This window comes from Cnephaeus nilssonii (assembly GCF_951640355.1).
Source record: "Cnephaeus nilssonii genome assembly, chromosome: 18".
Taxonomy (NCBI): domain Eukaryota; kingdom Metazoa; phylum Chordata; class Mammalia; order Chiroptera; family Vespertilionidae; genus Cnephaeus; species Cnephaeus nilssonii.
In genome coordinates, this window is record NC_137089.1 from 37,487,501 (window position 1) to 37,503,850 (window position 16,350).

At 39.5% G+C, this 16,350-nt stretch overlaps 1 protein-coding gene across 1 annotated transcript in view; it reads left to right on the top strand.

The window, feature by feature from the left end:
• Positions 1-16,350, top strand: part of PREX2 (phosphatidylinositol-3,4,5-trisphosphate dependent Rac exchange factor 2) — a 220,664-nt gene that overhangs the window by 106,145 nt on the left and 98,169 nt on the right. The window contains exons 18-22 of the mRNA XM_079796248.1: positions 1,077-1,225; positions 5,249-5,334; positions 9,615-9,751; positions 12,727-12,844; positions 15,050-15,234. Of these exons, the coding sequence (XP_079652374.1) occupies positions 1,077-1,225; positions 5,249-5,334; positions 9,615-9,751; positions 12,727-12,844; positions 15,050-15,234 (675 nt within the window). The remainder of the gene's footprint in view (positions 1-1,076; positions 1,226-5,248; positions 5,335-9,614; positions 9,752-12,726; positions 12,845-15,049; positions 15,235-16,350) is intronic.

The following is a 16,350-nucleotide window of genomic DNA, read 5'->3' on the forward strand; positions in this document are numbered from 1 at the left end:
ATCAGTAAAGCACACACTTTGACCTATTTTCTCATTGGGTTAATGCTGACTGATGTTCTCTCACCTCACCAGCCTTTTAAACCAAGAAATCTCCTGAACATTTATTCTGTCATTCATTCACAAATATCCATTTGGTACCTACTGAATGCTAGACAGTGTTCTGGGTTCTGGGAATACAGCAACGAACAAAATAGACATTTCCTATCCTCATGAAACCTACTTTCCAGTGTTATATACCAAGTTTATCAAAGTTAACGTATGCTCACCTTGCTGCCTAGCTTATAAAATGGTTAATCCCCCAGCAAACGTCTCAATATTTAAATTGTCTACTCATCTGCTGATGGGCACTTGGGCTGTTTCCAGATCTTGGCTATTGTAAAATAACGCTGCTATGAATATAGGGGTGCATATATTCTTTCTGATTGGTGTTTAGGGAATCTTAGGATTCCCTAGGATATTTCCAAAAGCGGGATTCCTGAATCAAATGGCAGTTCCATTTTTAATTTTTTGAGGAAATTCCATACTGTTTTCCACAGTGGCTGCACCACGAAGTTTGGGATTATGTCTTCTTTGTCATCTTTTCAGCATCTTATAGTCTGTGCTTGTTGGAGCACACTTCCTTGGATTCTAGGCCATTTCTCTCTCCTATCCTTTCTCAGGGTAATGATACATATTTGGTTGTCATTGATGTCTATGTTGAGATTGAAACTCTGAGTTAATTTGATATTCATGGAAAATGCGGTAAAAAAATTAACCTGGGGTTTGACTATAGTTAAAAGGGTGAAATAAAAAAAGGGACTATAAAATAGAGCAGAAGAAAGGATCACAGGAGGCATACAATGTTAAGTCATGGAGGGAGGTAAAGATGGGTGATCAGATTTAAAACTAGGTCAGAAAGAATAATTCTGTCACTTCTCCCACAGTTTTATTTTGTGAAATTGTATAAAAACATTGCAGATGTGTTAAAATGTCAAAATCTATAAGTGCTAGACCTTTTCAGATTCTAATTCTGGGAAATAAATAGTTCCCTTATTAAAATATAATTTGACTCTTTTTTTTTTCTATTTCTCTCATAGATGGCTGGCATGGAAGTTGGAAAAAAGATTTTTGCTATTAACGGTGACCTAGTTTTTATGAGACCTTTCAGTGAAGTGGATTGCTTCCTGAAATCCTGCTTAAACAGCAGAAAACCTCTAAGAGTTCTTGTGAGCACAAAGCCAAGGGAGTAAGTTGTTTGATTTGTGTGGGATTAAAAAAAATTATGCATAGATGAATAAAATAGAAAATTTAACTAAGCAAATGTCTAGAATTAAGCTTCTCGTTGCTTGGAATATTGAAACCTCACCAAACATCACTAAGATTGGTCTTTAAATGATGGGAAAAACTACATTGCTTATGATGACAAAATGCTTGCTACTTGAATCATGTAGTTTCAGCAGAAATAATAATTTCCTTTTAACGCCTCAATTTTCCTGGTCTAGTTTGGGTTGAGTCTGACTGTGAGTGGAAAAAAACTAATAGAACACTTGATAATAAAGAATTGTATTCCTCTATGGTCAGCCCTAAGAATTTCAGGGGCTATGAGTTAATTCGACACCATTTATAATCAAATGCTGTTAGGATATGGGATCAAAACTAAGAGAAAGACAATCCTATGCTTGTGTGTACTTAGAAATAGGTCCTATCTATCTGCCTATGATTAGAAAAAACTCACGTTTATCGCAGGAAATTTAGAGTACAGGCTTTCCAAAGGATTTTTCTTATAATCATACCACCCATAAATAACCATTATTATTCTTTTGAAATTTAGTGTTAGTTGAATTTTGTAAGTCCTGACAGACAGATGCATAATCACATATTTATAAAATGGGATATGCTTTATGATCTATTTTTTTTTCTTTTTACAAAAGTTAACAAGATATCATGGATATACTTGGAAGACATTGACTTTTCTTCTCTAAATCATTGATGATCTTGTTTTCCCTTATCAGGTTTTCACTTGTTTATCCAATGAGGTAACAGAAATAATGCATATAAAGTGCTTACCACAATGTGTTAGTGTACATACTATGGTTTTGTCAGAATTACTGTTTAATACTTAATTATATTATTTATCAATAGTGATAGGCAACTTCATGAATTTTAAGATAAATGAAGGTTACCACTTCAAAAACAAAATGATTTATTTCAACTGCTTATAGAAAGATTCTAAATATATATAATGGAGTATTCTTTCCTGCCTTAATATATACTCAGCAGAGTTGGGTGCACTATTTATCTTAAGAGTTGTAGTGCAGTGTCATGGGCTCCATTCTGTAGAGCTAAGTCATCAAGGTAGATGTTTCTACCAACAGCTTACTAAGGGGTCCAACAGAGTGGGCCTCGTTAAAGTTACTAATTTAGAGGGACTTTGTGCTAGAGAGCAGCAGATAACCATCACAATGCCATCTTTCTCTAAAACTAGTTATGATCTAGTGCTCCCCCTTTATCCAACCCACCTAGGATAAGGTTAACCTAGTTGCCTACCTCTGGACATTGTGAGGACATTTAGCAGGAAAGGAATAAGGGAGTAGCATTCCTAAGCTGTACTCATGGGCCCTTGATCCCTAATTTAACCCTACAAATACTGGTCCACTGATCACAAACCTTTCAACAGGTAGAGGTCACTGGAGTCACCAGCTTGAAAACTAAATAGATAGGGCAAATCCCCAGTCCTAGAAGAAGTTGCTAGATGAGCAGGGTTGGAACGTGGATCTTCTGATTCTTCCCAAGGTGTTTGTTGCACAGTAACCGGAACCCTGATATTTCTGGTCCAAGATCAAGCCTCTCATCCACCACTTGTTTGCTAATTGTGTTGCTTCAACAATCTCATCCATAAAAAAGTGGGGATGATAAGAGTGACTATGTTGCGGAGCTACTAAGAACACTTAAATAAATCTAGGTTTGTAAGAACTTAGTGACATGTTAAGCCCATAATATATACTCCAGTGATCTGATCTGTGATGCTTTTTTGTTCTCTAATTTCATTTTTTCATTGCTTCTTTATTACATCAAGAGCATATATTATACATTGTATTTTAAGACTGTTTTGAGGATGGAGTACTCATTTTTTCTTTTTAATTTGTTCAAAATTTATAACCATTCCTTTATGTTTTTATTCTAATGTATGACTCATATAAATCACTCTCATATTTTTTTGCAATAGCTACTTATAATTTATGAAGTATCCTGATCTTGTTTGGGGGGGGAAAGCAAAAATGTGAGAGGTAAATACAACAGAATTTTTCTTTCAAATCTAGCTGCATTTTACAAAAGATAACACAAGGAATTTTTTAGCAGGCTTTGTAGAAGATAATTTAGGCACTTGTTTTCTACAGCATCCTTCTTGTATAAATTTAATTCTTTCTTTAATAGGCAACATAGTGTTTCCACCAGTCAACATTTTCCAAAGATCATTTTATGAAGGGGGTCCCCAAATTATGACCAAATGCATCTTAAAGTGTTTTGTACAAATTTTGTTAAGAAAAGTATAATAATCTTCTAGAAGATTAGAGTTGGTTCAGCTTCCATAGCCATATTAGAAGGAAAGAAGGCCTTGCCTAGGAAGGGTTGAGAGGCCACCAAGAATTCTGCACAATCCTAAAGAACAATAATTCATCATGGCCTGAAAGCTCTAAGTTATTTCAGACAAAGGGAGCTCTCATTGGTAATATATAGAAGTATGAGTTACCTCTATTTTTTATTTCATGCTCAGAAAATGTATTTATTCCCCTTCCCCCCCCCTCAGTTATTTTCTCTTTTTAAGTTTATATTTGACAGACTCTAGTGACAAGTTTCTGTTAAAAGAAAGCAGATACAGTTTTATATACCAAAAAATTATCTAATTAAGGATAAAGGATAAATTCATTTTTGACCTCCATCCCACCAATATGCAGATCACTTCCTAGAGTATAACCTAATGTGTGATAATACTTTCAAGGTTCCCTGGAACAGGCGATGTGCATTTCTGTCGCCGAATGCCTGAATGCCTGCCTGGGTTATCTTTTAGGTGGCAGTGCCAGCCCCTGCCTTCAGGTCTAAATGCACTATCTGGCTTTCTCCAATGTTCTAGGCACCATGGTGCTCAAACTGCTCCAACAGCTATTTCATAAATTACAAAGAAGACTTGAGACTGTTTTATGTGCCCTTGAAGTACTGCTGCATTTATTTCATGATTCATTCAGCAGCTTTTGGCGAACACTTGTTTCTTGAGCATCAAGGGCTATCCATCAAAATTTATTGCATCGTATTCATTTGTCTGTGCTCTCTACCGCAATTTATTATACTCATTTTTATTATGAGGTTCCATCTTATCTCCTGTTCTCTGCTTTTCATTGTCACTATCTGATTTCTGGCTTCCTTCTCAGGAGTAGCTGATTTGTTAGTGCCAAATCGGACATCCCTCCCTGGTTTGCCATGTCAGCTTACTCAAGTTTTCCACCCCTTCATCTTCTTTCCCCTGTGGATTCATTGAAAATTTCTTTTTACTTATGCACGTTTACATTTTGTTGTGTTATTCTTTTAAAATACCACTGGATAAATACTAACGTTAATCATATTCTTAAATTGCTTTGATGTAGTGTTTGATGCATCTGTTCTTTATAACTGGCTCTTTGTTGTTTTTTGATGGAGTTCCCAACAGGTAGACATGTATTAGCTCTGTTTCTTTTATGTTAATGTTAGCAAAGAAATTTCACAGTGTGCACCAATGTCTTCTTTGTAATAGTAAACAAAGGCGGGGAGCTTCCATTTTGTTAGATACCTACCTAGCTCATGGCACAATGCAGGGCGGTTGACCAGGGGTATCTCTTTTAATCTCCACCGATACATTGCAAAGTAAGTTTTGACACTATCATCTTTCTGGAAACTCAGACTCAGAGAAGTTAAGGAGTTCATTCAAGTTATCCAACTATCAAGTGACTAAAAGTGGATTCAGAGCGAGGAGTGTCTGAGCCCAGAGCCTGTCCTGACTCAGGTTGTACATGCAATGACTGTGTCAAGCGAGAAATCTGCAGTGTGTGCCTGCTCTGTGCCTTTCCAAGGGCATGCACCCTGATGCTTCCCTCGAGGGTTTGGAACCCACTGTTTTTCACAGGGTCGACCCTCAATATGAATTTATTGAAAGAATAAATAAAAGTTTGGACAACTATTGTTTTAACCAGTTGTGGTGTTTTAAAGTCGTCTTACCCTATTTTTGTATTGATTTTAGGACAGTGAAAATCCCAGATTCAGCCGACGGACTTGGATTCCAGATCCGGGGATATGGCCCCTCGGTTGTGCATGCGGTGGGAAGAGGTGAGACAGCATGGTGAACAGCTTTCTAGCATGTATTACATTCTTCGCTAAACAAGAATCTGTTTAAAATGTACATAATCATGTTATGAATGTTATCATATTTTACTGTATTAACTCAATAGTAGTATATCCTTAAAACAATATTTTTAAAAAACAATATTTTTAAAAATTGTAGGGCATATGTATCACTGTTAAAAAGTTAATAATGAATGATTCCTCCTAAAATCACTTTTCTGCATGCTTCAGTTTAGCCAGAGGATATAATGATTTTAAGGGCATCTCTTTGTCCTTTTTTCTGACAGCAAGTAATTACCTTTTTGTCATTAATTCAAAGATGTGAGTTTTCAGGTTTAAAAATGATCTGTGTGCTTTATAGCCTGTTGCCATATGATTACTTAAAGAATTCCTATAAGCCATGCATTTTATTAAACTATAAAATGCATTTTAAATTAAATGATTTTAGTGACTAAAAACTTTGTTTATATTTTATTCTCTTTTTTCTTGTTCTCCATAAACAATCGTGTTGATCCTCTTTGCCAGGGATTTCTGCATTTCTTTCTCCAGCCCAGATTTCTTTCCTGTGTACTATTGCCCAGATACAGTTGTTTGTTATATACATAACTAAAGGCCCATGCATGAAATTCATGCACGGGGTGTGTGTGTGTGTCCCTCATCCCAGCCTGCACCCTCTCCAATCTGGGACCCCTCGAGGGATGTCCAACTGCCTGTTGTGAGTCAGACATCTCTCTCATAATCCAGGACTGTTGGCTCCCAACCGCTCGCCTGCCTGCCTGCCTGATTGCCCCTAACTGCTTCTGTCTGCCAGTGTGATCACCCCCTAACCACTCCCCTGCCAGCCTGATCGATGCCTAACTGCTCCCCTGCTGGCCTGATTGCCCCTAATTGCCCTCCCCTGCTGGCCTGGTCGCCCCTAACTGTCCTCCCCTGCAGGCCTGGTCACCTCCAATGTCCCTCCCCTGCTGGCCTGGTCACCCCTAACTTTCCTCTCTTGCCAGCCTGGTCGCCCCTAACTGCCATTCCCTGCCGGCCCGATTGCCCCTAACTGCCCTCCCCTGCTGGCCTGGTCGCCTCCAATGTCCCTCCCCTGGTGGCCCAATTGCCCCTAACTGCCCTCCTCTGCTGGCCTGGTCACCAATAACTGCCTTTCCCTGCAGGCCTGGTCACCCCTACCTGCCCTCCCCTGCCGGCCTGGTCACCCCTAACTGCCCTCCGCTGCTGGCCTGGTCACCCTAACTGCCCTCCCCTGCCAGCCTGGTCACCCCCAAATGCCCTCCCCTGCCAGCCCGGTCACCCCTAACTGTCCTCCCCTGCTGGCCTGGTCGCCCCCAACTGCCCTCCCCTGCAGGCCTGGCTGCCCCCAACTGCCCTCCCCTGCAGGCCTGGTTGCCCCCAACTGCCTCCCCTGCAGGCCTGGTCCCCCCCAACTGTCCTCCCCTGCTGGCCATCTTGTGGTGGCCATCTTATGTCTACATGGGGGTGGCCATCTTTGACCACATGCGGGCAGCCATCTTGTGTGTTGGAATGATGGTCAATTTGCATATTACCTCTTTATTATATAGGATGGCCGTTGGGCACCTTAAAGCTCAGCATTCTCCTCAAAAGAACTTATTCATTCTCTAAAGCTGCTTTACCTTCTGTATTCTCTCTTTATTTAAGTGACTCCATCTACTCAGCCACTGAGTCCAAAGGCACAGGAGTGATCTTGGGTACTGTCTCCTCTCCACAAATTCCATCATCACACATCAAATACTTGATCTCATTCTCTCCTTTATGACTAATGCTACCTTAGTTCCAGTCTGGAAAATTGCAGTAGATGCTGTGATTTTGACTTTTGACTTCAATTCCAATAACCCATGGTCCATTTGGGGGGGAATCATGTCACTTCTGTGCTTAAAATTCTTAAATGTTTTTCTCTTCCATATATAGTAAGTTTCAGACTTAGGACTTCATGCAAAGCACCCAGAACTTCCCAACCTAGCTCTGCTCTGCTGTCCAGTATCCTTTCTGTTCTAAGTTCACACTCCCAGCTGCTAATAGGTCCCTGAATGTCCAGGTTATTTCTTGACACAGTGCCTGTTTTCAGGCTGTTCTTTCTGTTGGGAATGTCCCTCACTCCAGCAAGAATCAGTTCAATCCAGAAAAAGCACTTAAAATTTCTGGGAGTGAATTTTAGCGAGGGCAATTCTTGAATATAAATTATGTTCTTCAATATTTTTGTTAATTTTTTCATGGGGGAAATTGCTTATAAAGGAAGGCTCTTCTAATATACTTATAACATGTTTTATAGTTATTTATATTAACTAGAAGCCCGGTGCACGAAATTCGTGCACGGCGGGGGGTTGTCCCTCAGCCCAGCCTGTACCCTCTCCAATCTGGGACTCCTGGAGGGATGTCCTACTGCCCGTTTAGGCCCGATCCCACCAGGCCAGGATCGGGCCTAAACGGGCAGTCGGACATCCCTCTCACAATCCAGGACTGCTGGCTCCCAACTGCTTGCCTGCCTGCCTTCCTGATTGCCCCTAACCGCTTCTGCCTGCCAGCCTGATCACCCCCTAACCACTCTGCTGCCAGCCTGGTTGATGCTTAACTGCTCCCCTGCCAGCCTGTTTGCCCCCAACTTCCCTCCTCTGCCAGCCTGGTCACCCCTAACTGCCCTCTCCTGCAGGGTTGATCACCTCCAACTGCCCTCCTCTGCCGGCCTGGTCACCCCTAACTGCCCTCTCCTGCAGGGTTGATCACCTCCAACTGCCCTCCCTTGCAAGCCTGGTCCCTCTCAACTGCCCTCCCTTGCAGGCCTGGTCCCTCACAACTGCCCTCCCTTGCAGGCTGGGTGCCTCCCAACTGCCCTCTCCTGCTGGCCATCTTGTGTCCACATGGGGGCAGGATCTTTGACCACATGGGGGCAGCTATATTGTGTGTTGCAGTGATGATCAATCTGTATATTATTCTTTTATTAGATAGGATAGAGGCCTGGTGCACGGGTGGGGGCCAGCTGGTTTGCCGTGAAGGGTGTCACAGATAAGGGTGGGGGTTCCCTTGGGGTGTGGGGCGGCCTGAGCGAGGGGCCTGTGGTGGTTTGCAGGCCGGCCACACCCCCTGGCAACCCAAGGGGAGGCCCTGGTATCTGGAATTTATTTTCCTTCTACAATTGAAACTTTGTAGCCTGGAGCGGAGCCAAGCCTGGGGCTCTGGCAGCCATTTCTGTGGCAGTTAATTCACCTTCTACAATTGAAACTTTGTAGCCTTAAGCGGGTGAGCCCGGCCAGGGTGTGTGGAAAGCTTTGCTTCCCCTGGCCTGCTCTCTCAAGCTCCATTCTGCTGCCATTTGTTTGAATTTGTTTACCTTCTATAATTGAAACTTTGTAGCTTGAGTGGAGGCTTAGGCCTGCAACAGCTATGGAAGGCTTGGCTTCCTCTGTTACCTGGGAAACCTTGCTCTCTGTGGCTGCAGCCATCTTGGATTGGGGTTAATTTGCATAATCGCCCTGATTGGCTGGTGGGCGTGGCTTGGCTGGTGGGTGTGGCTTATGTAGCAGAGTGATGGTTAATTTGCATATTACCATTTTATTAGAGAGGATTATATTCATTGCTTTGTTAATGGTGCTTTGAATATCAAATAATAATGACTGGAAGGTCTGAAAATCTTAACTCACTGGTTAGGATATGCCACTTCCATACTTAAATATATGTCTATGCAAATAAATGATGGGCAGTTGATGTTATCTGATTAATTTTATTCTTCGGTTCTCTGGCTCCTGAACTTATTTTTCTTAGCAAATCCAGTCCACTTGTAATTGCTAATTGATTTGATTTGATTTCTTAAGAATTTCTTTTAATTGTTGGCATTTTAAAAATGAAAGTGAATTCTATTCTTTAATTTTTAGAGATTTTTGTAAACTAAAGAAAGATAAATAAGGCACGATTCTGGCTTTCTCATTTTGCCATTATATATGCATATTCAGAAAATTAGACTGATTAGACATTTTAAAGGGAGAATAACTGATTAGCATTAAAAAGTTTACTTTACAATATCCCTTCAAACTAATTCATAGGGAGGTGGGAAAATATTCTGTTAGTCACAGTTTGAATGACCCGTTAAATAGCAGAAACGTGTTGAGAGAGCATTGCTATCAGAAACAAATAATCAAAAACACACTAGCTAGATGCTTACTATGTATTTTTAATTGCTTTCCTTATTGCATATGTGATCAAAAGAAATCTAAAAGTACTTTCTGGGAATTTTCCGTTTGTATTTAAAGGAACTGTGGCCGCAGCAGCCGGTCTTCACCCTGGACAGTGTATCATCAAAGTCAATGGGATCAATGTCAGCAAAGAGACACATGCCAGCGTCATTGCACATGTCACGGCCTGCAGGAAGTACAGGAGACCAACCAAGGTAAGCTGCCTCTCAGCTTATCTAGATCTAATTGCAAACGTGCAGAGAAACCGCAGGGACAGCACAGGAAGTGCCGGAGATGTTTGTGGTTTCCACTTGTAGGTTCACATTTAAGCACAGCTTTGTAAATCTCATCATGATTGCTTTGTCAAAGTAATGAGTGATGATCGATTGCGCTTAAACGTTACATTTCATTGTTGCAGTATTATCACCTGTTTAAAAAATGCCCTGGGATTTGAGTTTTTAAATTTATCGAATTGAGATCCAAAGGTTTAAACTGTTTTCCTGACCCTTGTATTTGCTTGAGAATATAGGATGGTCATTCTGTGTCTGTAGATATGAATTAGAAATGCTTACAATGTTTACTATTAGAATTTTGTGAAAAACAAAAACTTATGGGGTCTGCAGTAGATTTTTGGATAAATTGAATTTAGCTCAGAAAATACTTGTCATTATTTAAAATTGTCAGCACTATCCTCTGGTCCAAATTTCAAGTGTCATACAAAAAATAAAATTACAATCCTAATTTATAAGCAAAGGTTATTATCTCATGAGGTGCAAGTGCATATTGGACTAAAAGAGAAAATTAAGTTTAATCCACTAAATACAAAAGGATTTTAAATACAAAAAATCTTCAGATGAGAGGCTTTGCATTTTTTCCTGTCATGTGTATTGAAGTACTGTTTTCTGGATTGGGGACTAAAACTTTGTGTCCAAATCAGAAGGATAAATGGCTGTTTTCTCATAGTTCAGGGCCAACACCCTGCAAAATATTGCACATACAAGAAAATAGCTCATCAATTTTACTTACCAATAGGTCAAATTAGCATAGCAAATTAGAATTCACACATTGGTGCATAGGTTATTCGGGTTGATAGTAAGTAGTTCAATAAATATTTATTGAACTATATTATTGAATGAATTTTTGTAAAGGGTATTTCTGAAATTATCAAATCTTTCCCCTTCTATCAGAATTTTAATAAGTAGCTAAGTTGATTTCAGTTTTACTCCTTTTTATTTTCCCAGCCTGCCTTCTTGGAGAGGTATTGTTGATCAATAAAATGATTGAGAAAAATGATAAATGGATAGAAAAATTTACAAAATGAATAACATCAGGTATTCATTGCCACAAAACAGACTGTCCCACCACTCGGTGGCTTAAAACAGTAGTGATTGATTATTTCTCTTGATTCTGTGGGCTGATTGGGTGTCAGTTCCTGTGAGGGCACTGGCACGTCTGCATTACGCTGGGACTCACTGGGCACTGCAGTTCTGCTGCTGCTAACCTCTCTCCAGACTCCCCCACATGGCCTCCCTTTCCATTCTTGAGCAGGATTTCCCTTCTTCATGGTGTCTGGTTTTTAAGAGGGGATAATACAATTGATCAATTCTCTATGTACATCATGCTTGCTCTATCCCTTTGGAAAAATCAGATCACATGATCAAGCCCAGAGTCAGTGTGGGAGGAGTCACCTAAAGGAGTAGATTCTGGGGGATATGGGTCATTGGAGGCCACAACAGGTTACCAAGATGTATTTGAATGATCAAATGTTAGCATTTTAATGATACATAGCAATAATATAACTAAACACAATTGTGAAGTTAATAAATAAGAGAAAAATGGATAATACAAATTATATCACACTTCAGTAGTGCAATTCAATTTATCATCTTACCTAGGAAAAGTATAAACTTAGAGTAATACAACCCTAAAAGCCTTTACTTGGTAGTCACTTTTTCTCTTTCTCATTTATCTAAATACTAGAGGCCCGGTGCACAAATTTCATGCACCAGTGTAGTCCTTTGGCCTGGCCTGCAGGATTGGGCCGAAACCAGCTCTCCGTCATCCCCCAAGGGGTCCCAGATTGTATGAGGGCCCAGGCCAAGTTGAAGGACCCCCACTGGTGCACGATCAGGGCCAGGGAGGGACGTGGGATGTTAGCCAGCCGGGGAGGGACTGCTGGAGGGCTCCAGGGCATGTCTGGCCTATCTCACTCAGTCCTGATCGGCTGGACCTCAGCATCAAGCTAACCTACCGGCTGGGGCATCTGCCCCCTGGTGGTCAGTGTACATCATAGTGAGCGGTTGAGTGGCCTTAGTATATCATAGCATATTATGCTTTGATTGGTTGAATGGCCAACCGGACGACCAGACACTTAGCATATTAGGCTTTTATTATATAGGAAGACTGGAACTGCTATTTCAATTAAGATATAGGATGATTTATGACATGGGAGGATTAACCTTTTGCACTCGGACATCGAGTGTGACGGTTATTGAATGTATCAATAATTTGAAATATAAAAAAATCCAAATAAATAAGTTTGTTTGAAAAGAAACTCCAGTTTTTAATTCTACTGCCGCGTTTTGTAAAATCTGGGGTATTTAAAAAATTAAATCCCGAGTAGAATAAAGGAATCGAGAAAAAAGCAAGCGAGTGCAAAGGGTTAAAAGATAGTTACATTACTTAAGAACCCAATGAGATGAAAGATAGTCTTCCAATTTTTTTTATTGGTTTGATTCAAAAAACATTAAGTGTATTAAAATATAGATGACTGTTATGAGAGCACTTAAAGGGAGAGCACTTAAAGGTTGTGTGCAATTATAGATGCTTGATTCTTTGGAAAACTGTTCATCTAACATTTATTTATTAAAATGTAATTTATAGTTCATTTAAGTTATAATTGAGACATTTAAGTAAGACATTTGGGAAATATATCTTACTTAAAACATACTTTTGGGAGATAAGCTTTCAAGCTTTGAAAGGTCAGCTTGTTAAACAACAATGATAGTTGGCTTTGACATTCTATTAGTTTCTGATGTTAATTTTCTTATTTTTCAAAAGTTATTATTTTTAAACAAACTAGAAGGGAAAATAAGGTTGCAGCTCTCCTTCTGAAGCAGGTTTATGAAACGGATATGCATGTTTAGGAAGCACTAATGCCGCTGAGGTTTTTTCCCTTCCTCATTTCCAGCAAGATTCCATACAGTGGGTTTATAACAGCCTCGAGAGCGCCCAAGAAGACCTTCAAAAGTCTAACACCAAACCCCCCGGAGATGAAGCAGGGGATTCTTTTGATTGCAAAGTAGAAGGTGGGTTCCTTCTTTTCTCACTATTTGCTCATAGTATTCTTTATCAATGTGCCAGTTTTTGAAAATCTGATATGTTCAAGCCACTTATATTTTTCATTTGGGAATGTACAGTTCTTTTAAATTACAGTTGACATATAATAGTTCATTAGTTTCAGATGTCCACATAGTTATTTGATATTTATATGCCTTATGAAGTGATCATCATGAGAAGTCTAAGAGCCATCTATCACTATATGAAGTTATTATATTATTGACTATATTCTTTATGCTGCACATTATATCTCTGTGACTAATTTATGTTATAACTATAAATTTGTACCTCTTAATCCCCTTCACCTTTTTGCCCATTCCCCATTCAAGCCACTTCCTTCAGTCATTGTTACTAATAGATGTCATGTCAAATGCATAAGTAATAATAGCTTCTAGCTAACATGGAATAGCTACTACACTTTGTTAGTCACTTTATTAAGTTTTTACACAGATTATCTCATAAAGTCATCAAAAGAGAAAATCTCATAAGGTATGATTATCACCATCCTCATTTTATAGGAGAAGAAATGGAGGCTAAGGGAGTTGCCCAAGTTACTACGTGATAGAATGAGGATTCAAATCTCAGTTATAATGTGTTTCCTTGTGTTGAGTTTAGATGTTGTATAGACCTTACTACTCTAATGTGGTTTACAGACCAGTAACAGCAGAACCTGGAGCAAGAGAGAGTCCCAGAATCTCAGCCAACCCTAGATCTACTGACTCAGAATCTCCAAGTTAATAAGATCTGATCTGCATGCACACTTACATTCCAGAAGCCCTGGTTTAGAAGGTCCATAGTCCTTTTGAAAATAATTTCTTGATTCAAGTAACTTTTACTGTATTGAAGCACTGATAGTAATGAAAGAAGCAAATGAGAAAGAGAGAGACCTTTTGACAAGGACTGTATCATCTCTTTTCTCAGTGAAGAAAGCCAGCAGATTGCTATATTCAAGTAGCTTCTTTGCCAAGGGTGAAGGGACTGAGACAATTGACAAATTGTCTTTGAATTATTGTTTCAAAAGTTTTTCACAGAAGTCCTTAAATCCTCTCTTCCATTTTCCTGGCATCTTTCCACTCATATGTTTGGTGGGTGTCCCTTAATTTTTATTGTAGTTTTAGTTTCTTGCAAACCAGCACAGGTGGAGAATTCCCTATACACACTGCTCGTATGGGGGAACTTAGGAAAAGCTATTTCTCCCCACTCCTGGAAGGCCACTTGGTAAGAGCCACTCATTTCATGGGCAGTATTAGAAATGCTCACCCTCACTGGCGCAGCAAGACTGTTATGATAAATCAACTCTCTTATTTTTTTAAATGAAGATGAATCTCAGAACCTCTTCCTGAAGCTTTTTTCCCCTCATTTAGAGTTAGTTTCTGCTAATCATCATTGCTGTCTCAGTGAAAAGTAGAGAGGGTTGATGAGATGCTCTGGAAATCGATTTCTAGCTATGCTGGGATTTAATTATTTTTGCTATTTCCACTATTTCTAGAATTACTTTAAATAAACTCATATTCTGTTTTGCTTATTTAATATTTACTGTTAGGTTTCTCAGTGTTTCTTACTTGAGATTTTAGGTGTTTTTGTTTGTTTGTTTTTTGTTTTTTTATCAGTTGACTGATTATAGGTCAAAACCTATAAGAAGATGTTCCAAATGGAAATGTTAATATAGTGAAAGATGAGAAATTTTCTCAATGAGCCCTCTGGAAAATGCTATTTGGGAGAATTCAGGCACCCTCTCTGCTGAAAAAATGATTACTGCATCTCCTTTCTGCTTCTTCAATATGGCTTTATGTATTTTTTTCTGCTTTCAGAAAACATTCATCCAATGTTTAAGGCAGTTTCAAGAATGCTGACTTTAATTCATGCATGCTTTTAATGAGAAAATGTAAAATGGTGTGTATAATGTTTATAGTGGTGTAAATAGGCGTGCATATGGTCCATAGATCAAAATGGATGTGTGAAGATAGAGTAGTGAGATTTGGATAACTCAAGCATATTTCTAAAAAATGTTCTTCTTTTAAAAAATGTTAACAAGGGTATATACTTCATTAGCACATTAAACTTAGCCATCCTTTAAAGGACTCCTTAAAAATTATTCAAAGAGACTCAATATTATTTGAAAAGACTAACAGACCCTTCATGAATTTGCTGAATTAAAATTGTCTTTATTCCAGAGGTAATTGACAAGTTCAACACCATGGCCATCATTGATGGGAAGAAGGAGCATGTGAGCCTGACAGTGGATAATGTGCACCTGGAGTACGGGGTTGTGTATGAGTATGACAGCACCGCTGGCATCAAGTGCAACGTGGTGGAGAAGATGATCGAGCCCAAAGGTTTCTTCAGCCTCACTGCCAAGGTAAGGGCTATCCTGGGAGCAAGGGACTGCGCTCTAAATAAAGCAACCAAAGCCCTCCCCCACCCCCATCTTAAAACATGTAAAGAGCTGTATGCATTTCGTTTCAGCTGTCAGCTCATTCAAATTCTTCTCCCCACCCGCCACTAGTCAGTATGTGTACAGTCTTCCTTTTTATTGATACTTTGTGGAGCACAGTGGGGAGTTAGATGGGACTCTAGCCCAGGGGAGTGTTAGTTGCTTTGGCAGTCTTCCCTGCATTTTGAAAGTTTGCTGTGTTTGTTAATTCAGTGACATGTATACGTTTGAGATGATTTTCACGCCTTTTTTAAATGTACATAGTTCTCGGAGGAGTATTTGAAGTCATGGAATACATTATAAGAAATTTCAAATCCTGCAAGTCTCAGCTTTATTTCATAAAATTTCACAAAGCTTAGAGATGATTTACGACTAGATCCTCGGACATTTGTATAATTCTTGGTGGTGAAGGATCTTATCCTTAGTCCTTAGCCTGCAGCAAGACAGGGAGGGAGAAAGCAAGTCTTCATCCACAAGGATAAATCATGTAGGAAGTCAGAGGTGATCCTGTGCTTGCTTTTCATTATCCTCTACAAGGGAGATCTATCCAGCTCCTATGGGACTCTCCACAGGTTAGAACTTTAGTATTTTGTCTGCTTTTATATCACCCTGTGAGGATCCAGGTGTTACAAGTAAGTAATATGACAAATAGCTTCACTGCCTTTATTTCTTCATCTCAATTCTTGTTTCACTTATGTGCAATCAAGATAGACTTAAAATATTTATAGCATGTATTTTTTAAATCCTTCACTCAAGGATATGTTTTTATTGCTTTTGAGAGAGAGAGAAGGAGGAAAGAGAGAGAGAGAGAGAGAGAGAGAGAGAGAGAGAGAGAGAGAGAGAGAGAGAAAGAGAGAGAGAGAGAGAGAGAGAGAGAGAGAGAGAGAGAATAACATTGATTGATTGCCTCCTGTACAAGCCCCAACTGGGGATCAAAACCACAACCTAGGTATGTGCCCTACCATTTGCTGTACAGGATGACACTTCTACCAGCTGAGTTACCCAGCCAGGGCTATAGCATATATTTTTTAAAATGTTAGT